This window comes from Microcaecilia unicolor, chromosome 3 (genome assembly GCF_901765095.1).
Source record: "Microcaecilia unicolor chromosome 3, aMicUni1.1, whole genome shotgun sequence".
Taxonomy (NCBI): domain Eukaryota; kingdom Metazoa; phylum Chordata; class Amphibia; order Gymnophiona; family Siphonopidae; genus Microcaecilia; species Microcaecilia unicolor.
The window spans coordinates 71,042,729-71,068,164 of NC_044033.1; the positions used below are offsets into that span (position 1 = coordinate 71,042,729).

The 25,436-nt window shown below is 44.9% G+C and overlaps 1 protein-coding gene across 1 annotated transcript in view; it reads right to left on the bottom strand.

Moving 5' to 3' along the window:
- The window catches only part of KCTD3 (potassium channel tetramerization domain containing 3), a 263,829-nt gene that overhangs the window by 230,322 nt on the left and 8,071 nt on the right, over positions 1–25,436 (bottom strand). Inside the window, exon 2 of the mRNA XM_030196030.1 lies at positions 4,436–4,481. Coding sequence (XP_030051890.1) covers positions 4,436–4,481 — 46 coding nt within the window. The remainder of the gene's footprint in view (positions 1–4,435; positions 4,482–25,436) is intronic.

Genomic DNA, 25,436 nt, shown 5'->3' on the forward strand with positions numbered 1-25,436 from the left:
CAAAATCCACCAACCATCTCTGTGTCCCTATGCTTCCCCGTGTCCAGCTTATCCCGTCTCTTCCCTTCCTCTCAAGCCCACACTACTCTCTTTCTTGCCCCTCCTGCAGTTCAGCATCTTTCTCTCCCTCCCTCCTTCACTTGGGCAGCATCTCTCCCCCCCTCCAGTCTAATTTTCTCTAACTCTTCCTCCTCCATTACCCCAATGGGTCTGGCATGTCTCCCCCTGCATATCTGGCATGTCTCTCTCTTTTGTCTTCCTCCACCCCAAGTCCAGTCTCTCTCTACCCCCTGAAGGTCTGGCATCTATCCAAATTTGCTCACCCCCTCACCGGTTCCAGTCTCTCCTCTTCCTCCCTCTATCACTGAGCCAAGTAACCCCCTTCTGCTGCCCACCAAAGGCTCTTAACCAGAGGACTCATCTGCTATCATCACCAGAACAGAAGTTAATAACATCAACCCAACAAAAATAGGTGAGTTAAATCAGTCCTGCAGTGAAAATGTGCTAACAGCACAGAACAGATCATATATTGAACTGGTGCTAGTCGATCTGCCCTGTGCTGATGCTCTAAGCAGTAGATTATTTTGGAGGCAACTACACAGGTTTGCATTTAGGAAATACAGGTTGATGACCTTATGTACTGACATGTCTGACTTCACTTTGGAAGGGTCGAGGATGACACTTTGTCCTCAGACCTGTGCAAGCGCTCAGAAAAACTTTAAGGAGCCACATGTCAATCTCAATGGGACCTGAAAGTCATCCTTTGAGGCTGACCTTTTTAAAGTCACTGCACTAGGAGGTGGACCACTGAAGAGCCTCTAACATACAGTCAGCCAATCACTGCACAGAAGAGGCGATCTTTTCTTTTATCTGTACTAAAAGAAGCTTCTTCTTAGCATCCTAGTGTTGCAGAGACAACTGAGGCAGATCTTTCAGGCTTGTAAGGACATGAGTACAATGCTTCCTTTCAGCTTGATTGCGAGTCCAAGCAAAATTAGACACAGAATATAAGCCAAAATTCTGGATTTCTGTGCCACATTGCAAGCAGGGCTGGAACCCTGACTTTGGTGACATGGCAAAAAGTAAAAGCAAAATACCCATAATTTTATGATTTTCTTTTTTTTTATTTTAGGAAAAAAAAACCATCAGAGGACAAGCTTATCAGAAAACACCTTTGTTTTTATGTCCATTTGGCGGTACAGAAAACAGAAGGAGACTGTTATGCATGTTCAGAACTTTAAATCAAATTCTAAGCAGTAGGAGAGCTATTCTATCCCAGCATGACCTGCAATGACATCATCTACTTGTGTACTTGACTAAGTCCTATTTATAGATAGAAATAATTTTTTTCACATACAATATTCTGCCTCCTCGCTCCATATCCAGATGGAAGAACTCAACATGACAGGAAGTAGAAAACTAGCCATAAGGACTAAAAAAGTGAAGCAGGAGGAATCCACATATCCATGGTAGCTCAAGTAAGAGACTGAGGAACAGTGAAGACAGCTATGTGCACAGAACTCCCTCACATGCTCATACTTTTTGCTCTTTGACCTCTGTGAGGACATGGTTCACATCAGCACTGTCAGATAGCTTCACCCACTGGTGTGACTTATTTCATTCTGGTTGTAGATAATAAAGGAACACCAAACAAACAAGGAGGCATATACTAACCTACCAAAATGGAAGCAGATAGCAACAACAAACAAAGTAGTCCAAAAAGGAGTTCAAAAGTTTATTAATAAAAATATACCCAATGTTGCCACATTTTGCCTAATAAGGCTGCATACAGGGTCAGTGAGCATTTTCAAGCACAAGAACAGTACAACAAAAGTCTTCCAACAATCCGGCTCTCTCATAAAATGAGGGCAGGGAACCACCACTGAAACAAGTCAAAAGCATTTCAACGGTGTTTCCCTGCCCTCATTTTGTGAGAACAACTGTCTATCTAGCCCAGTATCCTGCTTCCAACTCTGGCCAATCCAGGTCAAAAGTACCTGGCAGAAACTCAATTAGTAGAAACATCCCATGCTACCAATCCCTGGGCAAGCAGTGGCTTCCCCCATGTCCATCTCAATAACAGACTATGGACTTTTCCTCCAGGAACCTGTCCAAACCTTTTTTAAACCCAGATACACTAACTGCTGTTACCACATCCTCCAGCAGCAAGTTCCAGAGCTAAACTATTCTTTGAGTGAAAAAATATTTCCTCCTATTTGTTTTAAGAGGATTTCTATGTAATTTCATTGAGTGACCCCTGGTCTTTGTACTTTTTGAGAGTGAAAAGTCGATTCACTTTTACCCATTCTACACCACTCAGGATTTTCTAGACCTCAATCATATTCCCCCTCAGCCATCTCTTTTCCAAGCTGAAGAGCACTAACCTCTTTAGCGTTTCCTCATATGGGAGGAGTTCCATTCCCTCTATCATTCTGGTTGCTCTTCATTGAACCTTTTCTAATTCCGCTATCAGGCTTATTTTCGAAAGAGGACACCCATCTTTCGACACAAATCAGAAGATGGGCGTCCTTCTCACAGGGTCGTCCAAATAGGTATAATTGAAAGCCGATTTTGGACGTCCCCCAACTGCTTTCCGTCGCAGGGACAAAGTTCACAGGGCGTGTCTGAGGCGTAACAAAGGCAGGACTTGGGCGTGCCTAACATATGGACGTCCTCGACCCATAATGGAAAAAAAAGGGCGTCCCTGACAAGCACTTGGACGACTTTACCTGGTCCTGTTTTTCTTACAACCATGCCACAAAAAGGTGTCCAAACTGACCAGTTGACCACCGGAGAGAATCGGGGATGACCTCCCCTTATTCCCCCAGTGGTCACTAACCCCCTCCCACCCTCAAAAAACATCTTTCAAAATATTTTGTGCCAGCCTCAAATGTCATACTCAGGTCCATCACAGCAATATGCAGGTCCCTGGAGCAGTTTTAGTGGGTACAGTGCACTTCAGGCAGGTGGACCCATGCCCATCCCCCCCTACCTGTTACACTTGTGGTGGTAAATGTGAGCCCTCCAAAACCCACCACAAACCCACTGTACCCACATCTAGGTGCCCCCCTTCACCCGTAAGGGCTATGGTAGTGGTGTATAGTTGTGGGTTTGGGGGGGGGGGGGGGCTCAGCACACAAGGTAAGGGAGCTATGTACCTGGGAGCAATTTATGAAGTCTACTGCAGTGCCCCCTAGTGTGCCCGGTTGGTGTCCTGGCACGTCAGGGGGACCAGGGCACTACGAATGCTGGCTCCTCCCATGACCAAAGGGCTTGCATTTGGTCATTTCTGAGATGGGCGTCCTTGGTTTCCATTATCGCCGAAAATCAAAAACTACCAGGTCTAGGGACGACCATCTCTAAGGACGACCTAAATTTCAAGATTTGGGCATCCCCGACCGTATTATCAACATGAAAGATGGACGTCCATCTTGTTTCGATAATACAGGTTTCCCCGCCCCTCCATTGGGACGTTTTGCGAGGACGCCCTCAGCAAAACTTGGGCATCCCTTTCGATTATGCCCCTCTATATCTTTTTTGAGATAAGGCAACCAGAACTGAATGCAATACTCAAGGTAAGGTCACACCATGGAGCGATACAGAGGCAATATAATATTCTTGGTCTTATTTTGCATCTTTCCTAATAATTCCTAGCATCCTATTTGCATTTTTGGCTGCAGCTGCACACTGGGTACAAAATTTCAGTGTATTGTCTACAATGACACCTAGATCTTTTTCTTGGGTGCTCACTCCTAAGGTGGACTTTAGCATCAGGTAACCATGATTCGGATTATTCTTCCCAATGTGCATTACTTTGCATTTGTCCACATTAAAATGTGTTTTGAGAACTTTGAATAGTTTTGTGTCATCTGCAAATTTAATAACCTCACTCGTCCTGATTTCCAGATCATTTATAAATATGTTAAATATTACAGATCCCTGCAGCACTACACTATTCACCCTCTTCCATTGAGAAAAATGGCTATTTAACTTTACCCTCTGTTTTCTGTCCAATAACCAATTCCTAATCCACAAGGACATTGCCTCCTATTCCATGACTTTTTCATTTTCGTAGGAGTCTCTCATGAGGAAGTTTGTCAAAAGCTTTCTGAAAATCTAGATACACTTTTGTCATACTCTTCTTGTGCTTTAAAAACTTCCACTGATCCCTGATGCAGCCTTATTAGGCGAAATGTGGCCACGTCATACAGTAAAACAAAGGAAGGCGTAATAGGCCCGCTGCTCAACATTTTTCTGCAGTGTTAATCTCTTACCAGAAATTCTAAAAAGTTAAATGACCTACACAATTAACTTCTGCAGTGAGGAGGCAACTGTGCTATTTTAAATGTATACTTGCACAGATACTTAATAAAATAGCTAAATTAAAAACCTATAAGTCTGGCTACAGATGAACCTGATGAGCTTTCTTACTTACAGCCCCAGTTTCATCCCGCAGTGTTGAAATTCGTCCACTTAGCAAACTGAAAAACACATAAAAGCATATGATTACTATCAACTGCGAATTAAAATACGATACAGCATGTTTGCAAAGCATTGTTTCTCACTTATAGATGTTTTCCATTGAAGAAGGGCTAATCAGAAATATAAGTGGGTAATGCCATCCAGAGGTTCCAGAACAGGATAGCTCTCCCAGAGCTCAGAAATAAGTGAGAAGTTATGAGAATGCATGACTCTTCTGGTAATCACTTCAATACCTCATTTAATTCCATAGCTCAGAGAGGAATGCAACTGTATAGAATGTGGGAGGGATGGTGTGCTTTCAATTCTGCTGACTATGGAAAATATCTATTACAGGTGAGAAATAATGCTTTTCCATCAACAAGAAGGATTCAGTCAGGCACATTAATGGGCCCCAAGCTCAAGCCTGCTCAATTTAGTTATTAGGTTTTCCACTGTCCAACAGAAGTAAAAGAACATGGAAAGGATCTTGCAGGAAGTAGTCATATAACTGGGGAAAAATATGAAGAATCACTCCTGATTGGCCCCTTCAGAAATTAGCCCAGGTATATCCAGGATCCCAGTAGGAACACACATGGGAGACTGGATGTCAAGCCTAGTTCTCCTTCCTTGGCTGAAAAACTTGCCTGTCTTGGAGTTTCGCCAAGCCAATATGAGGTCCACTCATAGAGCTGGTCACCTGACCCCTAAGTAGAGCCACAGCTGCTTCTTTCAGTCCTTACACTTCAAGGTCTCAAAAGGAGTTGATTCAGAAAATTTCTCTGACAAATAATGGTGTCAGTCACATATGCTGCTGACAGGTCCTGCACGGAACTTTATTCCAGGCTAAAATCTGAGGCTCTGGGGTACTTGAGGGCTACTAGTTTTGCTCAGCAAACAGCATTGCCTTGCCTGCCACCACCTAGACTGTCTTCTCCCAAGCTAAAGGCCAAGATTGCTGGAGTTCTAGATGGCTGACTATGGTCTCAGACTTGACATGGACCTGTTTCTCCACCAGGATCACTGTCACTGCTTCAGCTGCCCCAGACCACAGCCCCCCTCCCAGCCTATCAGGCTCAACTCTATGGTATAAAATAACCATGGAGGAGACTCCTATCAATTTGCCAGAGACAACTGTGAAAGTCACCTACTCAAACTCCTTCCAGTCTCCTGAGAGAGAAAGAGAAAAGTAGCCTTGTGACTCTGTGCTAATGGAGGTCACACTGAAAGGAATCTAAACTGGGAGAGAGACAAATGGATCTAAGCCAGGTCACAAGTACCTGGCAGAAACCCAAATCATTGCAACACTCCATACTACAAATCCCAGGGCAAGCAGTTGCTTCCCATGTCTGTCTCAATAGCAGACTATGGACTTTTCCTTCAGAAATCTGTCCATACTTTTTTAAAACCCAGATATGCTAACCGCTGTTACCACATCCTCCGGCAAAGAGTTTCAGAGCTTAACTATTCATTCAATGAAAAAATATTTCCATGTAATTTCCTCGAGTGTCCCCTAGTCTTTATACTTTTGGAACGAGTAAAAAAAAATTGATTTACTTCTACTCGTTCTGCACCACTCAAGATTTTGTAGACCTCAATCATATCTCTCCTCATCCGTCTCTTTTCCAACCTGAAGAGCCCTAACCTCTTCAGCATTTCCTCATACGAGAGGAGTTCCATCCCCTTTATCATTTTAGTCGCTCTTCTTTGAACCTTTTCTAATTCCGCTATATTTTTATTTAGATACAGCAACCAGAATTGAACGCAATACTCGAGATTACTTCTACTTCAAGAAGCAGGTAAAGCTTGGCTTTTCTCCAAGTTTAATATTTGCTATCCCACCCTATGGAAGCCTTCAGGGCAGTTTACAATATAATATAGCGAGAAAAGAAAAAGTAAAGCATAACTATAAGACATGACATAAAGAGGGCAGTAGGGGTAGAACTATAATCATGACAGTAAAGCGGGTATTTTATTTATTTATTTATTTATTTATTGCATTTGTATCCCACATTTTCCAACCTTTTTGCGGGTTCAGTGTGGCTTACAATACGAGTTGAATGTTGGAAATACAATTGTTACAGATAGTTATGGATTATATTATGCAGGGTTATGCGAAACAATTGAGGTGTCGTTAAGGGATGTAATAATGGAACATAGGCATTGCAACTTTGGAAGGAAACAATGGGAGCTTAGGGGCGATAGAAAGGTATGAAGTCATATGGTATATAACTTTCTGTGAGAAAAGGTATGAGTGATGTGATAATACGGGAATGGGAGTTCCGAGGTGAATGTACGATGCATTAGTGAACAGTAAGTGTGGACTTTATGTGTTTTGTTTCTTTCCGTAGACTTGTTCGAAAAGATGAGTCTTCAATAATCTGCGGAAGGAAGCTTGCTCGTTGGCTGTTCTTAGGTTGCGCGGCAGTGTATTCCAAAACTGCGTGCTCATGTGAGAAAAGGTTGACGCGTGTAATGTTTTGTATTTCACGCCTTTGCTATTGGGGAAGTGGAGGTTAAGGAAGGTTCGGGATGATCTTTTGGCATTTCTGGGTGGTAAGTCTATCAACTCAGACATGTAGGATGGGGCTTCACCGTGAATGATTTTGTGGACTAATGTGCATACTTTAAAAGTGACACGTTCCTTGAGTGGAAGCCAGTGCAGTTTTTCTCTTAATGGTTCTGCACTTTCATATTTTGGCTTTCCAAAGATGAGTCTGGCTGCCGTATTCTGGGCTGTTTGAAGTTTCCTCAGTGTTTGTTCTTTGCAGCCTGCGTATAGTGAGTTGCAATAATCCAAATGGCTGAGCACAAGGGATTGCACTAGGCTGCGAAAGACGGATCTTGGGAAGTATGGTCTTATCCTTTTTAGTTTCCACATGCTGTAAAACATCTTTTTTGTTGTGTTGTTAGCATGAGTTTCAAGCGTTAGGTGGCGGTCGATGGTGATTCCAAGGATTTTTAGCGTTTCTGAGACTTGAAGGTTCAGGTTTGGAGTGTTTATGGTTGTGAATTCTTTTGTGTTGTATTGAGAGGTGAGAATCAGGCATTGAGTTTTTTCTGCATTTAATTTCAGTCGAAATGCATCCGCCATGTGTTCATGATGTGTAGGCTTTGATCAATTTCGTTGAAGATTTCGTTTATGTCCTGTTTGAAGGGGATGTATATTGTCACATCATCAGCGTAAAACAGTAGGATAGCTCCACAACAATCAGGCCAGTTCCAACTATCAGTCATAAATAGGTAGTATTATTGATAGAAATCAGCAAATAGGTAAGTTTTAAGATCAGCTTTGAAGTTCAATAGGGAAGATTGTAATCTTGACAAGTTGAGGTCCTTGTATGGAAAAGATAGTCTTTCTAATATGTTCATGAACTAGTATACATTAGTTTGGAATTATAAGTTGGCTCTTTTGAGCAGACCTTAATATCCTGTGTGGACAATAAGAAATTAAGAGTCAGGAAACACATAATGGGTCATTTGAGGATAGAGTTTTGAAGACAAATAATAGGATTTTATAGGTAATCCTATGAGTTATAGGTAGCCAGTGTGCATCTTTAATATAGGATGTAATATGGATGAATTTCCTAACCTTTGCTATCAATCTGATTGCTATGTTTTGGACAATCCAAAATTCCTTAACCCTAAATCCCTGGTATAAGAAATTACAATAATCTAGTTGCGTTATGACTAAAGAATGAACCAAAATATTAAGTGCTCTGGGTTTATAAAAGCAACTGCGAACTACCTGAGAGATTTGAAGACAGAAATGAAGTTCAGAGTCTAGTAGGACCCCTATAATGCAGACTGTATCTACTTGAGGTACCTGAATACCAGAAAGAATGGGTATAGGCAAAGGTGTATTCTCCCCAAGCCTTTAATACATAGGGTGACTGACTCATTCTGCACCTGGATTAGTTTTGGAGGCCGTACCTTGCGAAGGATGTTAAAAAAATGGAAGCGGTGCAAAGAAAAGCTACGAAAATGGTATGGGATTTGCGCTCCAAGACGTATGAACAAAGACTTGCTGACCTTAACATGTATACCCTGGAGGAAAGGAGGAACAGGGGTGATATGATACAGACGTTCAAATACTTGAAAGGTATTAATCCGCAAAAAAATCTTTTCCGGAGATGGGAAGGCGGTAGAACAAGAGGACATGAAATGAGATTGAAGGGGGGCAGACTCAAAAAAGATGTCAGGAAGTATTTTTTCACGGAGAGGGTGGTGGATGCTTGGAATGCCCTCCCGCGGGAGGTGGTGGAGATGAAAACGGTAACGGAATTCAAACATGCGTGGGATAGGCATAAAGGAATCCTGTGCAGTAGGAATGGATCCTCAGCAGCTTAGCTGAAATTGGGTGGCGGAGCAGGTGGGGGAAGAGAGGTTGGTGGTTGGGAGGCGAGGATAGTGGAGGGCAGACTTATACGGTCCGTGCCAGAGCCGGTGATGGGAGGCGGGAAATACTGCTGGGCAGACTTGTACGGTCTGTGCCCTGAAAAAGGCAGGTACAAATCAAGGTAAGGTATACACATATGAGTTTATCTTGTTGGGCAGACTGGATGGACCATGCAGGTCTTTTTCTGCCGTCATCTACTATGTATGTTACTATGTTATATCTTGTTTAACTTTACAAAGAAATTGCCTTTAGTTTAGCCACCTATATCTGCACTTGGCCTCTTAGCTATATGGTATACTCTATTGTAGAAAAACATTACTATCATAGCTATGTTATTTGAATGCTTTTGGTGGGTGGGATAGCAAATCCTGAATTAAACTTGAATTAAACTTAAACTTAATTGTGTGCTTATTAGATATTTCATTAGTATTATCCTAACATCATATTATATCTGTGTTATTTGAATTTCAGTGCTGTTAAATGTGTATACTTTTGATCCTGTTTCATGGTAGTCCTATTATTAGGTTTCAATTTGCTGTTTTCAAGATTCTCATTCATTGTATATATGTTTATATGTATTCATTTTACTTTGTTATGCTGTTAACAAAATTGTAATTTTTAAGTTAAACTGTACCTGCTATGCACTGCCTCGGGTGAAACTCTTCATAATGGTGGTTAATAAATCCCAATAAATAAATAGGGTGATGTCGCACCACAGAGCAATACAGAGGCATTATAGTATCCTTGCTCTTATTCACCATACCTTTCCTAACAATTCCTAGCATCCTGTTTGCTTTTTTGGCCACCAATGCTCACTGGGAATGATTTCAGCATATGGTCTACAATATCATCTAGATCTTTTTCTTGGGTGCTGACTCCAAAGGTGGACCCTAGCATCAGGCAACTATGATTTAGATTATTCTTCCCAATGTGCACCACTTTGCATTTGTTCACATTAAATTTCATTTGCCATTTGGATGCCCAGTCTTCCAATTTCGTAAGCTCTCCCTGAAAATTTTCACAGACTGCATGTGTTTTTAACAACTTTGAATAGTTTTGTGTCATCTGCAAATTTTATCACCTCACCGTGGCCCAGCATTCACCATAAACTCTCCCTTCAAAGCTGCATGACTGACTATGGAAGAACGGCAGCCTGTTAGAGGAACCTAAGGAATGCTTAAGGTCAATTCTCTCCAAATACTTGACCTGCTCAGCTCTGTACTTATAACCATACTTCAAACAGCAAACAAAGGAAATCAACAACTCTATAACATGAGAGCTACTGTGGCCTCTCGCCTGATATAAATTCTCCCTACTGCTGCGTGACTGACTTAGAATGGCAGTTTAAATGAAGAACCCTACCTAATTACAGCAAGTCATAGCGTCACTTTGAAGTCTGCACACCAGCACAACCATACCTCCCCACCTTATGAGTTCCTGAGACACCATGACCTCTCCTCACCATCAGTAGCTTCCACTGTCTAGAACTCAGTTCTGAAAACTTTAACAGCGCATATTTAAAACTGATAAACAGCGCTAAACCATGTGAAAAAGCTACCACCATGAAATGGCTCACATGGATTTGCTTAGTCCTCTTGAGAATTTTGGGTGGCAACCTACCAAATAACTTAAAGCCTAATCCTATCCCTGTAATCCATAATCAGTCTAGAAAACCCTGTACTAAGAAACACCCTAAATGTAATGTCAGATACCCGCTAGACAATGCCAATATATACCGTCAGAATACTACTATGATTACAGACCAGAATAAAATGGCTAACATTCGATGGCCTAAAAGACCTCACTACCTTTTGCAATTAACCAAACAACTCTCCCCTTTGGAACACAAGTCTCAACTTACTCCTGTCCTAGCCATCTATATCAACGCTAGATCTGTGAGGAACAAGGCTCTCTTACTCAGGTATCTGCTAGACCTGGGCTTTCTGTTTATCTCAGAAACATGGCTCACAGAAGTTGATAATCTGATACTGCCCCACATCTATCCACCCGATTATGGTATTCTTCATTCTCTAAGACAGGGTAAAAAAGGAGGCGGACTTGCTCTTATCTTTAACTACTTTAGATAATTCTGGGGTTTTCCTTGAACTTGAATACATGCTATGCAAATTCTGCAATGATTCAAAAAGAGGCAAATCAAATCAACCTACTCTTCATTTACCGTCCTCCTGGAGCTTGGTCCAAGGCAGAACCAGTACTTGTAGAGATTACTTCCTCTGCCATGTCACAATTCTCAAGGATTATCTTCCTGGGAGACTTAAACCTACACTTGGAAAATGATGCAGACATCACTATCCACAACTTCAAATCATTCCTGAAGGACTGTGAACTAACTACATTTTCTGAGGGTGCAACTCATGAATAAAGCCATATCTATGACATCCTATCCTAATAGCTTGATTAGTTCATTCAAATGGAAGCCAGTACCATGGTCTGACCTTTTTCAAATGGATTTCACCACTGATATCTGTAGGTCAAGCTTAACCAGCAACAAGTCATCCAATCTCCACCAGAGGTAAAATAAACGAGGCCACTTTCTGGTCAGGGCTAACAGATTCCCTCACTACCACATCTCCTACACATGGTTTGATCAAATCCCACTGGGACACCAAGGTGAAAGCCACACCACACAAAATTGCTCTATTTACCACTAAAAAGGTCAAGACATCCAGAAATTTGCCATGGTTTACAGAGGAACTATCCATCCTAAAAAAAGAAATGTCAACGCCTTGAAAAGCAATGGAGAAAGAACAAAATACTACTAATAAATCCAAATGGAAGTCAGCCTTCCGACGCTACAAAAAGAAGGTAGCTGACTCAATACTATAGCAGCAAAATTCGCCCTTTCCTCTCTGAACACACCACCCGAACTCTCGTCCACGCTCTCATTACCTCTCGCCTGGACTACTGCAACTTACTCCTCACCGGCCTCCCACTTAGCCATCTATCCCCCCTTCAGTCTGTTCAGAACTCTGCTGCACGTCTCATATTCCGCCAGAACCGATATACTCATATCACCCCTCTCCTCAGGTCACTTCACTGGCTTCCGATCAGATACCGCATTCAATTCAAGCTTCTCCTTCTTACCTACAAATGCACTCAGTCTGCTGCCCCTCACTACCTCTCTACCCTCATCTCCCCTTACGTTCCCGCCCGTAACCTCCGTTCACAGGATAAATCCCTCCTCTCAGTACCCTTCTCCACCACCGCCAACTCCAGGCTCCGCTCATTCTGCCTCGCCTCACCCTATGCTTGGAACAACCTTCCTGAACCCTTACGCCAAGCCCCCTCCCTGCCCGTCTTCAGGTCTTTGCTTAAAGCCCACCTCTTCAATGCTGCGTTCGGCACCTAACCCTTACCGTTCAGTGAATCCAGACTGCCCCAATTTGACTGCCCCTATCGGACCGACCGTTCACTTGTCTATTAGATTGTAAGCTCTTTGAGCAGGGACTGTCTCTCTTTGTTAGATTGTACAGCGCTGCGTAACCCTAGTAGCGCTCTAGAAATGTTAAGTAGTAGTAGTAGTAGTAGTAGTAGCAGCCTAATAGGTCAAGCTGATCTTGACAACAAAATACTTTTCTCCTTAGTTAAAACACTAGCTTCCACTAATAAGGATGAGCAATCACAGAAAACATGTCCCATTGCCCAAGACCTTGCTGATCATTTCGCCAATAAGATCCTACAAATTAGGTCTGAACTACCTTAGGCTACTCCAACAGAGGAAAATAGCCCAACCAGTAGTTCGGCCTTAATCACCAGAGATCCTACAACCCGAGCACTCAAAACTGACCAAAACTGGGAATCTTTTCAACCACTAACAGCTAAGGATGTAAAATCAATACTGTTGAAATGCTCCCGAGCCAACTGCTCCCTGGATCAACGCCCAGAATACCTACTCAGATCCATCCCTATGGAAGCAGTAAACTGGTTACTCGAAGACCTCAATGAGCTGTTAAAAACTGGCTCTCCTCCTGTTAACATGGGCAAAAGTGTTCTCACTCCACTACTGAAGGGACCTGGGCTAGACGTAACACTGCTTTCAAATTACCATCCAGTGGCAAGCATACCCCTTTTTACTAAAGCATTAGAAACTTACATTAGTAAACAACTTTCTTTTTACCTGGAAACATTTTCTATTTTACAGTGGTCACAATTTGGCTTCAGATCATCTCATAATAAAGAAACATTACTGCTAGTTCTGCTTACATATGTCAAACAACACCTATGCAAAGGCAACCAAGTAATTCTTCTCCAATTCGATATATCAGTGGCGTTCGATGCAGTTGACTACACATTGCTATTAGAACGCCTGGATCAGATAGGAATAACAGGGACTGTGCTCAAATGGTTCAGTGAATTCCTTTCAAATTGAAGTTATTCTGTCAAGCAAAACAGCCAACTTTCCAACTACTGGTCTACTAACTGCAGGGTCACGCAGGGATCTCCCCTCTCACCAATCCTGTTCAACCTCTTTATGTTATCCCTTGCCTCAATATACCTGGGACTTAATGAACTACTATTATCCAAGTAAATAAAAAAAAAATCTAAGTAAATAAATCCTGCTTCTCTTACCAGTAACAGCATCAAACAAAGATCCAACTCAATCTGTAGCAAATGGTATGACTGCTGTTAGCACCTGGGTCCTGACCAATAAACTGAATGCACAAAAAAACAAGGTCCTACGGTTCCAAAATCAGGGAGTTGAGGTTCCATCATCAATATCTTTGTCCAATGGTCTTTTTAACAAGGCATACCACAAAGAACAACAAATATAAATGCGTGCATCTCCTCTACCTTTACACAGACCTATTTTCATAATATCTGTTTGTTCTAAACTTCTACTATGTTACTCAAAATCTCTATGTAACAATATGTAATTATTTTACAATATCTGCTTGTTTTAAACTTCTACTATGTTACTCTAATTCTCCATGTAACAATAAGTAACTATGTTCTAATCCAATACCACCAAGAACGATACATTGTAAGCCACTTTGAACCTGCAAAGAGGTGGGAAAATGTGGGATACAAATGCAATGAATAAATGGTCAAAGCTTTACAGTTGAATCTGAAACTAGAGTATTAGGGATCTTGCTTGATTCTTCACTCATCTTCTCTTCCCATATTAATCAGCTATGGAAGAAAACACTATTGAAAATGAGACTGCTACGTCTAGTCAGACCATTCTTTGATGAAAAAGCCTTCGTACTACTAGTCCAAATGTTAGTCCTACCTCACTTGGATTACTGTAACGTTCTATTTCTTGGTAATAAGTGTCAATATCAGAAAAATCTGATGCAAGATCAAAAGTCCATAGTTTGTTATTGAGATGGACACAGAGGAAGCCACTGATTGCCCCAGGATTGCTAACATGAAATGTTACTACAAACTGGATTTCTGCCAGGTACTTGTGATCTGGATTGGCTACTGTTGGAATCAGGATACTGGGTGTCACACTGGTCAGGGAATCTGTCACACACTGGTCAGGAAAAGTGAGCCCTTGGGCCACTACCAATAACCGGCAGCGGCAGGTGAACCACCCAAACAGGCAGCAAGGCGGACCACAGACAGACGGGCACAGGCCGGACTGGAGCAGCTGGACTGAAACAGAAGCAATAAGCAGTAAGCAGGAGAATAGTCCACGAATCAAGCAGAGTCTTACTGGCAGGCAGCAAAGCAGAATAAACCAGGAAAGAAGCAGAGTCTTGGGCAGGCAGCAAGCAGTAGAATAAACCAGGAAACAAGCAGGGTCTAGCTGAAACTGAAAGTAGCAAGGTAGCACTGCAACAAACTCTCACAGATGAAAACTCTTCTGAGGACCTCTGTTGCAAAAGCAAACTAGAAAGTTTCCAGGTGGTTAATGTTGGAATAATGTATTGTATTTTACATGCATTGCCTGTCACCAATGTTTTTCTCTGTGATTACTCTGTGACCTCTGATGTGAATTACTTAGAGAGGTCACACCCATGCAACTTCCTGTGGGGGTTAGGCACAGCACATGGAGCTCATGATCTCTCCTAAACTGAGGATCTACTATGGTGTGAGCATCCATTACCATCTAAGCACATGGAAAGAGCTGATAATCCAAATGTATAGTATTATGTATATATAAGCCTGTCTGAATATAATCTAACTACAAACTGTGAGTAAACAGATGTTTTGTTACTTCAACTTTAAAGTGACTCAGCAGTGAATTATTCTGGGGTGAATGAGAGAGAGATGAAGAAAAGAAATTAACATTTCTAAAGCTGAAGCTGTGTGTATAAAATCTGCTAATTATTTACTACAAATAATCCAACAAAAGGGTTATGGGCCCAGGGCCAGGAATTGAAAAAGGAAGAAGAGAAATATTTTCTCTTAAGTTTTAAAAGAAAGATTCAGTCTGTCTCTCTCTCCCCCCACACACCAGACAGAAGGCTAAGAAAATGGCTGAGGGAGGAAATTCACCATTTTTCCACTCTCTCAAGGTGCCTAAATTAACTGAATTTAATTATCAGCAGTGGGAACTAAGATTCAGATGTCTCCTTCAAGCAAAGAAATTAAATATATGCTTAGACCAAAACAGAACAGCTGAAAATATGGCTGAATGGGACAATGCAAACTATTATATGAAGTGCATGTTTTTGGAAGCTCTCTCAGAGAAACAAGCCATATTAGTGGAGGAAAAAAAATACACCAAAGGACATTTTATATAAACTGAGAACTATGTATGCAACTACATATGCAAAACAGCAACCAATTTGGTTGGCAGAGTTAAATGAGACCAAATTAAGGGATAAAAGTAAAGCGAATGCTACATACCTGTAGAAGGTATTCTCCGAGGACAGCAGGCTGATTGTTCTCACTGATGGGTTGACGTCCTCGGCAGCCCCCTCCATCGGAAAGTTTACTAGCAAAGGCCTTTGCTAGTCCTCGCGCGCCCATGCGCACCGCGCATACGCGGCCGTCTTCCCGCCCGAAACCGGCTCGAGCCGGCCAGTCCAGTATGTAGCAAGACAATACACTTCAAGGGAAGACTCAACTCCAAAGGGGAGGCGGGCGGGTTTGTGAGAACAATCAGCCTGCTGTCCTCGGAGAATACCTTCTACAGGTATGTAGCATTCGCTTTCTCCGAGGACAAGCAGGCTGCTTGTTCTCACTGATGGGGTATCCCTAGCCCCCAGGCTCACTCAAAACAACAACCATGGTCAATTGGGCCTCGCAACGGCGAGGACATAACTGAAATTGACCTAAAAATTTTACCAACTAACTGAGAGTGCAGCCTGGAACAGAACAAACAGGGCCCTCGGGGGGTGGAGTTGGATCCTAAAGCCCAAACAGGTTCTGAAGAACTGACTGCCCGAACCGACTGTCGCGTCGGGTATCCTGCTGCAGGCAGTAATGAGATGTGAATGTGTGGACAGATGACCACGTCGCAGCTTTGCAAATTTCTTCAATAGAGGCTGACTTCAAGTGGGCTACCGACGCAGCCATGGCTCTAACATTATGAGCCGTGACATGACCCTCAAGAGCCAGCCCCGCCTGGGAGTAAGTGAAGGAAATGCAATCTGCTAGCCAATTGGATATGGTGCGTTTCCCTACAGCCACTCCCCTCCTATTGGGATCAAAAGAAACAAACAATTGGGCGGACTGTCTGTGGGGCTGTGTCCGCTCCAGATAGAAGGCCAATGCTCTCTTGCAGTCCAATGTGTGCAGCTGACGTTCAGCAGGGCAGGAATGAGGACGGGGAAAGAATGTTGGCAAGACAATTGACTGGTTCAGATGGAACTCCGACACGACCTTTGGCAAGAACTTAGGGTGAGTGCGGAGGACTACTCTGTTATGATGAAATTTGGTGTAAGGGGCCTGGGCTACCAGGGCCTGAAGCTCACTGACTCTACGAGCTGAAGTAACTGCCACCAAGAAAATGACCTTCCAGGTCAAGTACTTCAGATGGCAGGAATTCAGTGGCTCAAAAGGAGGTTTCATCAGCTGGGTGAGAACGACATTGAGATCCCATGACACTGTAGGAGGCTTGACAGGGGGCTTTGACAAAAGCAAACCTCTCATGAAGCGAACAACTAAAGGCTGTCCTGAGATCGGCTTACCTTCCACACGGTAATGGTATGCACTGATTGCACTAAGGTGAACCCTTACAGAGTTGGTCTTGAGACCAGACTCAGACAAGTGCAGAAGGTATTCAAGCAGGGTCTGTGTAGGACAAGAGCGAGGATCTAGGGCCTTGCTGTCACACCAGACGGCAAACCTCCTCCAATGGAAGAAGTAACTTCTCTTAGTGGAGTCTTTCCTGGAAGCAAGCAAGATGCGGGAGACCCCCTCTGACAGACCCAAAGAGGCAAAGTCTACGCCCTCAACATCCAGGCCTTGAGAGCCAGAGACTGGAGGTTGGGATGCAGAAGCGCCCCTTCGTCCTGTGAGATGAGGGTCGGAAAACACTCCAATCTCCACGGTTCTTCGGAGGATAACTCCAGAAGAAGGGGGAACCAGATCTGACGCGGCCAAAAAGGAGCAATCAGAATCATGGTGCCTCGGTCTTGCTTGAGTTTCAACAAAGTCTTCCCCACCAGAGGAATGGGAGGATAAGCATACAGCAGGCCCTCCCCCCAATCCAGGAGGAAGGCATCCGATGCCAGTCTGCCGGGGCCCTGAAGCCTGGAACAGAACTGAGGGACTTTGTGGTTCACTCGAGATGCGAAGAGATCCACCAAGGGGGTGCCCCACGCTTGGAAGATCTGGCGCACCACTCTGGAGTTGAGCGACCACTCGTGAGGTTGCATAATCCGGCTCAGTCTGTCGGCCAGACTGTTGTTTACGCCTGCCAGATATGTGGCTTGGAGCACCATGCCGAGACGGCGAGCCCAGAGCCACATGCTGACGGCTTCCTGACACAGGGGGCGAGATCCGGTGCCCCCCTGCTTGTTGACGTAGTACATGGCAACCTGGTTGTCTGTCTGAATTTGGATAATTTGGTGGGACAGCCGATCTCTGAAAGCCTTCAGAGCGTTCCAGATCGCTCGTAACTCCAGAAGATTGATCTGCAGATCGCGTTCCTGGAGGGACCAGCTTCCTTGGGTGTGAAGCCCATCGACATGAGCTCCCCATCCCAGGAGAGACGCATCCGTGGTCAGCACTTTTTGCGGCTTAGGAATTTGGAAGGGACGTCCCATAGTCAAATTGGAGCAAATCGTCCACCAATACAGGGATTTGAGAAAACTCGTGGACAGGTGGATCACGTCCTCTAGACCCCCAGCGGCCTGATACCACTGGGAGGCTAGGGTCCATTGAGCAGATCTCATGTGAAGGCGGGCCATGGGAGTCACATGAACTGTGGAGGCCATGTGGCCCAGCAATCTCAACATCTGCCGAGCTGTGATCTGCTGGGACGCACGCACCCGCGAGACGAGGGACAACAAGTTGTTGGCCCTCGTCTCTGGGAGATAGGCGCAAGCCGTCCGAGAATCCAGCAGGGCTCCTATGAATTCGAGTTTCTGTACTGGGAGAAGATGGGACTTTGGATAATTTATCACAAACCCCAGTAGCTCCAGGAGGCGAATAGTCATCTGCATGGACTGCAGGGCTCCCGCCTCGGACGTGTTCTTCACCAGCCAATCGTCGAGATATGGGAACACGTGCACCCCCAGCCTGCGAAGTGCCGCTGCTACCACAGCTAGGCACTTTGTGAACACCCTGGGCGCAGAGGCGAGCCCAAAGGGTAGCACACAGTACTGGAAGTGGCGTGTGCCCAACTGAAATCGCAGATACTGTCTGTGAGCTGGCAGTATCGGGATGTGAGTGTAGGCATCCTTCAAGTCCAGAGAGCATAGCCAATCGTTTTGCTGAATCATGGGGAGAAGGGTGCCCAGGGAAAGCATCCTGAACTTTTCTTTGACCAGATATTTGTTCAGGGCCCTTAGGTCTAGGATGGGACGCATCCCCCCTGTTTTCTTTTCCACAAGGAAGTACCTGGAATAGAATCCCAGCCCTTCCTGCCCGGATGGCACGGGCTCGACCGCATTGGCGCTGAGAAGGGCGGAGAGTTCCTCTGCAAGTACCTGCTTGTGCTGGAAGCTGAAAGACTGAGCTCCCGGTGGGCAATTTGGAGGTTTTGAGGCCAAATTGAGGGTGTATCCTTGCCGGACTATTTGCAGAACCCACTGATCGGAGGTTATGAGAGGCCACCTTTGGTGAAAAGCTTTCAACCTCCCTCCGACTGGCAGGTCGCCCGACACTGACACTTGGATGTCGGCTATGCTCTGCTGGAGCCAGTCAAAAGCTCGCCCCCTGCTTTTGCTGGGGAGCCGCGGGGCCTTGCTGAGGCGCACGCTGCTGACGAGAGCGAGCGCGCTGGGGCTTAGCCTGGGCCGCAGGCTGTCGGGAAGGAGGATTGTACCTACGCTTACCAGAAGCATAGGGACCAGTCTTCCTTCCCCCGAAAAATCTTCTACCTGTAGAGGTAGATGCTGAAGGCTGCCGGCGGGAGAACTTGTCGAATGCGGTGTCCCGCTGGTGGAGAGACTCTACCACCTGCTCGACTTTTTCCCCAAAAATGTTGTCCGCACGGCAAGGCGAGTCCGCAATCCGCTGCTGGATTCTATTCTCCAGGTCGGCGGCACGCAGCCATGAGAGCCTGCGCATCACCACACCTTGAGCAGCGGCCCTGGACGCAACATCAAAAGTGTCATAAACTCCTCTGGCCAGGAATTTTCTGCACGCCTTCAGCTGCCTGACCACCTCCTGAAAAGGCTTGGCTTGCTCAGGGGGAAGAGCATCAACCAAGCCCGCCAACTGCCGCACATTGTTCCGCATGTGTATGCTCGTGTAGAGCTGGTAAGACTGGATCTTGGCCACGAGCATAGAAGAATGGTAGGCCTTCCTCCCAAAGGAGTCTAAGGTTCTAGGGTCTTTGCCCGGGGGCGCCGAAGCATGCTCCCTAGAACTCTTAGCCTTCTTTAGGGCCAAATCCACAACTCCAGAGTCATGAGGCAACTGAGTGCGCATCAGCTCTGGGTCCCCATGGATCCGGTACTGGGACTCGATCTTCTTGGGAATGTGGGGATTACTTAATGGCTTGGTCCAGTTCGCAAGCAATGTCTTTTTCAGGACATGATGCAAGGGAACAGTGGACGCTTCCTTAGGTGGAGAAGGATAGTCCAGGAGCTCAAACATTTCAGCCCTGGGCTCGTCCTCCACAACCACCGGGAAGGGGATGGCCGTAGACATCTCCCGGACAAAGGAAGCGAAAGACAGACTCTCAGGAGGAGAAAGCTGCCTTTCAGGAGAGGGAGTGGGATCAGAAGGAAGACCCCCAGACTCCTCGTCAGAGAAATATCTGGGGTCTTCTTCGTCCTCCCACGAGGCCTCACCCTCGGTGTCAGACACAAGTTCACGGACCTGTGTCTGCAACCTCGCCCGGCTCGACTCCGTGGAGCCACGTCCACGATGGGGGCGTCGAGAGGTAGACTCCCTCGCCCGCATCGGCGAAGCTCCCTCCGCCGACGTAGTCGGGGAGCCTTCCTGGGAGGTGGCCGCGGTCGGCACCGCACGCGGTACCGACGTCGGGGACCTCAACCTGGGCGATGGACCAGCCGGCGCCACGCTCGACGGTACCGGAGGCGCAAGCACCGCCGGTACCGGAGGGGTAGGGCGCAACAGCTCTCCCAGAATCTCTGGGAGAACGGCCCGGAGGCTCTCGTTCAGAGTGGCTGCAGAAAAAGGCTGAGAGGTCGATGCAGGCGTCGACGTCAGAACCTGTTCCGGGCGAGGAGGCTGTTCCGGGCTGTCCAGAGTGGAGCGCATCGACACCTCCTGAACAGAGGGTGAGCGGTCCTCTCGGTGCCGATGCCTGCTGGGTGCCGAATCCCTCGGCGACCCAGAGCTCTCGGTGCCGACACGGGGAGGAGACCGGTGTCGATGCTTCTTCGACTTCTTCCGAAGCATGTCACCGGAGCTCCCCGGCACCGACGAGGAGGACGTGGAATCCATCCGTCGCTTCCTCGGGGCCGAGACCGAAGAAGGTCGATCCCGGGGGGGCTGTACCGCAGGAGCCCTCAGGGTAGGAGGAGACCCACCCGAAGGCTCACCGCCACCAGCAGGGGAATGGACAGCCCTCACCTGCACTCCTGACGATGCACCTCCGTCCGACGACATCAGCAGACGAAGTCTCGGTACCACCGACGTCGATGCAGTCGCCCGATGCCTCGGCGCCGATGCAGAGGTCCGATGCCTCGATGCAGTCGATGGAGCGGCAGCCAAGGAAGATGGTCCGGACGCTGACGACGTCGATGCACTCGATGCCTCCGGTGCCGATGTCGACGAAGAGCCCGAGAACAAAACGTTCCACTGGGCTAATCTCGCTACCTGAGTCCGCCTTTGTAACAGGGAACACAGACTGCAGTTCTGAGGGCGGTGCTGGGCCCCTAGACACTGAAGACACGCAGAGTGCCTATCAGTGAGCGAGATTACCCGGGCGCACTGGGTGCACTTCTTGAAGCCGCTGGAAGGCTTCGATGTCATGGGCGGAAAAATCACGCCGGCGAAATCAAAAGCCGAAATGGCGAAAATTGAAGCACCAAAATTTAAAGGGAGAAAAATCTCGACCGAGGCCAAACTAGGCCTACCCCGACAACGAAAGAAAACTTACGGGGCAAAAACTGTGAAAAATACGGGAAGGGCAGAAAACCCGAAAGGGTCTTCCGGAACACTTCCGGAGCGCTTCCAGAACTTTTTTAAAAGAAAAACAATGAAAAACACGTCGAAAAAGACGCGCGAGGTCGACTCTCTGGGGCACGAACGGCGTAACACGACCGTACCGAGCGCGGACGAAAGAAGACTTGCCGGCTCGAGCCGGTTTCGGGCGGGAAGACGGCCGCGCATGCGCGGTGCGCATGGGCGCGCGAGGACTAGCAAAGGCCTTTGCTAGTAAACTTTCCGATGGAGGGGGCTGCCGAGGACGTCAACCCATCAGTGAGAACAAGCAGCCTGCTTGTCCTCGGAGAAATGTAATGATCACATTATGCATCTTATGTCTTCATTTCAAAAGTTAGAACTTTCTGGAATTCCCATGTGTGATGCATTGAAAAGAGCATTTCTTTTTACCTCACTATCAAAGAAGTTTGATGTTTTTAGGTCTGTAAATGAAGCCATTGAAGGGCAATCTTTTGAACAGGCAGCATCAAAACTGAGGCAGGAATGCATAATTAATGATTCTGAGGAGATGTGTTCTCAAAGTCAGTCAGAGAGAAATGAAACAAATTTCTTGGCAAAGAACAGAGGAAGGCGGAGCTATGGGAAAACTCCACCCAAGGGCAAGCTGATTTGCTATTCATGTGGAAAGGAGGGACATGTATCTAAATGGTGTAAGGAAACACAAAACACTCCCTCTAGCTCACCTAAGCCAATGGAACTAAAGAATTTTCCAACCAGGAAATGTATGAAGGACAATAATAAACATAAGAGCTTTCTAATGGTAGAAAAATCTTTGGACTATGGTAAATAATAATTCAAATGAAAGTACTTGGATTTTGGATTCGGGGAGCACATGCCATTTAACCAATTGTAAGGATTTCTTTCAGGAAATGTGTCCAGAAGAAGGTATTCTTAATACTGCAAACGCAGGGACTGCTAAGATCCAAGCAAAAGGCATTGGATTCTTAAAATGCAAAGTGTCTAATGAAGTTAAAGAAATTCCTGTAAGTGATGTCTTGTATATTCCCCAAGCAGTTTGCAATATGCTTAGTGTATCTACATTAGATAAGAAGGGATTTGCGATTCATTTTGAAAACAGTAAGTGCACAATCACTAAAAATGATGAAGTGTATGCTGAAGCTTTTATGCATAATGATATTTATAAACTGAGCATTTCAGGTGAAGCCTCACATATGGCGCAAGTAAGGAAGAATGATGGTAAATGTAGTCTGGAAATCTGGCATCGCCGCCTGGGACATCGTGATTTTAAGGTGATCCAGGATCTTTACAGTAAGCAACTAGCCACCGGCATTCAGATACGTGCAGATACTGGTAAAATGGAGAAATGCATAGACTGTGTTACTCAAAAGGTGTGAGACCCTCATTTCCTGCATACACAGGAAATAGGAGTAATAAAGTACTGGACTTAATACACAGTGACTTATGTGGACCGTTTAATATCCCATCATTGGGAAATAACAGATTTGTGCTAATATTCTTGGATGATTTCTCTAGATACTGTGTGGCCTATTTGCTGAAAGAAAAAAGTCAAGTCACAGACATGCTGAAGAAATACGTAGCCATGGTGAGCAATAAATTTGAAAGAAAACCAAAGGTTCTTCAGACCGACAATGGTGGTGAGTTCACTTCACAAAGCATGCGCACATTTCTAGAACAAGAAGGCATTCAGCATATCACAACAGTAGCTTATACACCAGAGCAAAATTCTGTTGCAGAGAGAAAATTTAGGTCACTTGTGGAAATGACCAGGTGTATGCTGTCAGATAGCAATCTCCCTAAAAGACTATGGGGGGGAAGCCATTCTCACAGCAGTGTACCTACAAAACAGAATGCCAACTAAAGGCGCTGAGCGCACACCACATGAGACATGGCATGGTAGGAAGCCAAACCTGTCACACATAAGAACATTTGGAAGTACAGCATATGCTCATGTACCAAAGCAAAGAAGGCATAAGCTGGATTCCACAACAGAAAGGGGCATTTTAGTTGGCTATGCTCCAGGACACAAAGGATATAGAATTTTGAATCTGAAAACTGGCATTGTTGGCATAAGACATGTTACATATTTTGATGAAAACAAAAGGGTTGATAAAGGCTGGATTATCCCAGATGAGCCTTATCATCCAGAATATGAAACTAGAACCATAATAGACATGCCAGTGTATATAAATGCCATACCAAGGCAGATGTCTGAAAGCAACTCATCTGTATCTAACGAGGAACAGGCAGAGGAAGCAGACACAGAAAGGATCATCGCAGGAGACAGTACAGTTGGAGAAGGGGAATCAATTGGAGAAGGACTCTCAGATTTAGAGGATGCGGAAAGGTCAGACCAACCTGTTGTCAGACACTCATCCAGGGAAAACAAAGGTGTCCCACCCCCAAGACTGTCTTACCTAACAAAGTCAGCAGAAGCTCAAGAGCCCTTAACATGGGATGAGATTGAGAAAATGCCAGCAGAAGAAGCTGCTGAATGGCGTAAAGCTGCACAAGAAGAAATTGATGCATTGCATAAAAATAATACTTGGATTCTTACAAAATTACCTCCTGGCAAGAAAGCTATAGGATGCAAATGGGTATTCAAGTTAAAAAGGAATGCACAAGGAAAAGTGGAAAGGTATAAAGCCAGATTAGTCGCAAAGGGATATCTTCAAAAATATGGAGAAGATTTTGATGAAGTGTTTGCACCTGTAGTGAAACACACGACAATTAGAACACTTCTGAGCATTGCAGTCTCAAAAGGCATGCAAGTCAACCACATTGATGTGAAAACAGCATTTCTTCATGGAGATATAACTGAAGACTTGTACATGGAACAGCCAACAGGTTTCATAAATACAAAACAAAGACAGCTAGTGTGTAAATTAAACAAAGGTCTTTATGGATTAAAACAAAGTGCAAAATGTTGGAATGACAAATTGCATGAAATATTGACAAATTTAGGATTTAAGCAAGGTGAAGCAGATAAATGCTTGTACACTAGGTGCAGAAATGGACAATATGCATACATTTTAGCTTTTGTTGATGATCTGCTCATTGCAAGCGAAAGTGAGCAAGAGTACAAGGACATTGTAAAATATTTAAACCTGAATGTTGAGATAAAAGAACTTGGTAATGTGTCATACTATCTTGGTATAGAAATTGAGAAACAAAATGATGGTTCTTATCTTCTAAGCCAGAAGCAGAAAATAAATGAGCTTATTGAAAGTTTAGGTATGCAAGATGCCCAAGTTGTAAGCACTCCCATGATCACTGATTTTCTGAAGGATGAAACAGTAAGAGAACCTTTACCAGATAACATCCAATATAGATCAGCCATAGGTAAGCTTTTATATCTGACTACCACATACAGGGCTGATATAGCAAATGCAGTAGGAATTTTGAGCAGAAGGGTCAGCTCACCTACCAAATCAGATTGGACTGCAGTTAAAAGGATGGTAAGGTATTTAAAAGGTACCATTGATTGTAAATTAAAGATTTCAGCCAATAGTAATCCAAAACTAATATGTTACTGTGATTCAGATTGGGCAGGGGATCATTCTGATTATAAATCCACAAGTGGATATGTGTTTATGTATGGAAATGTACAAATTTCTTGGGCCAGTCATAAACAAAGTATTGTGAGTCTGTCTTCTACAGAAGCTGAATATGTGGCTGTATCAGAAGCATGCAGAGAACTGATGTGGATTGAAAAACTTTTGCTGGATTTTGGAATAGCTGAACAGAGACCAATCCAGATAATGGAAGATAATCAGAGCTGCATCAGACTGTCACAGAATGACAAGGTTCAGTCACGCACCAAGCACATCGCAACGAAATACCACAACGTGCGAGAGTTGGCGAAAGAAGGGGTCAT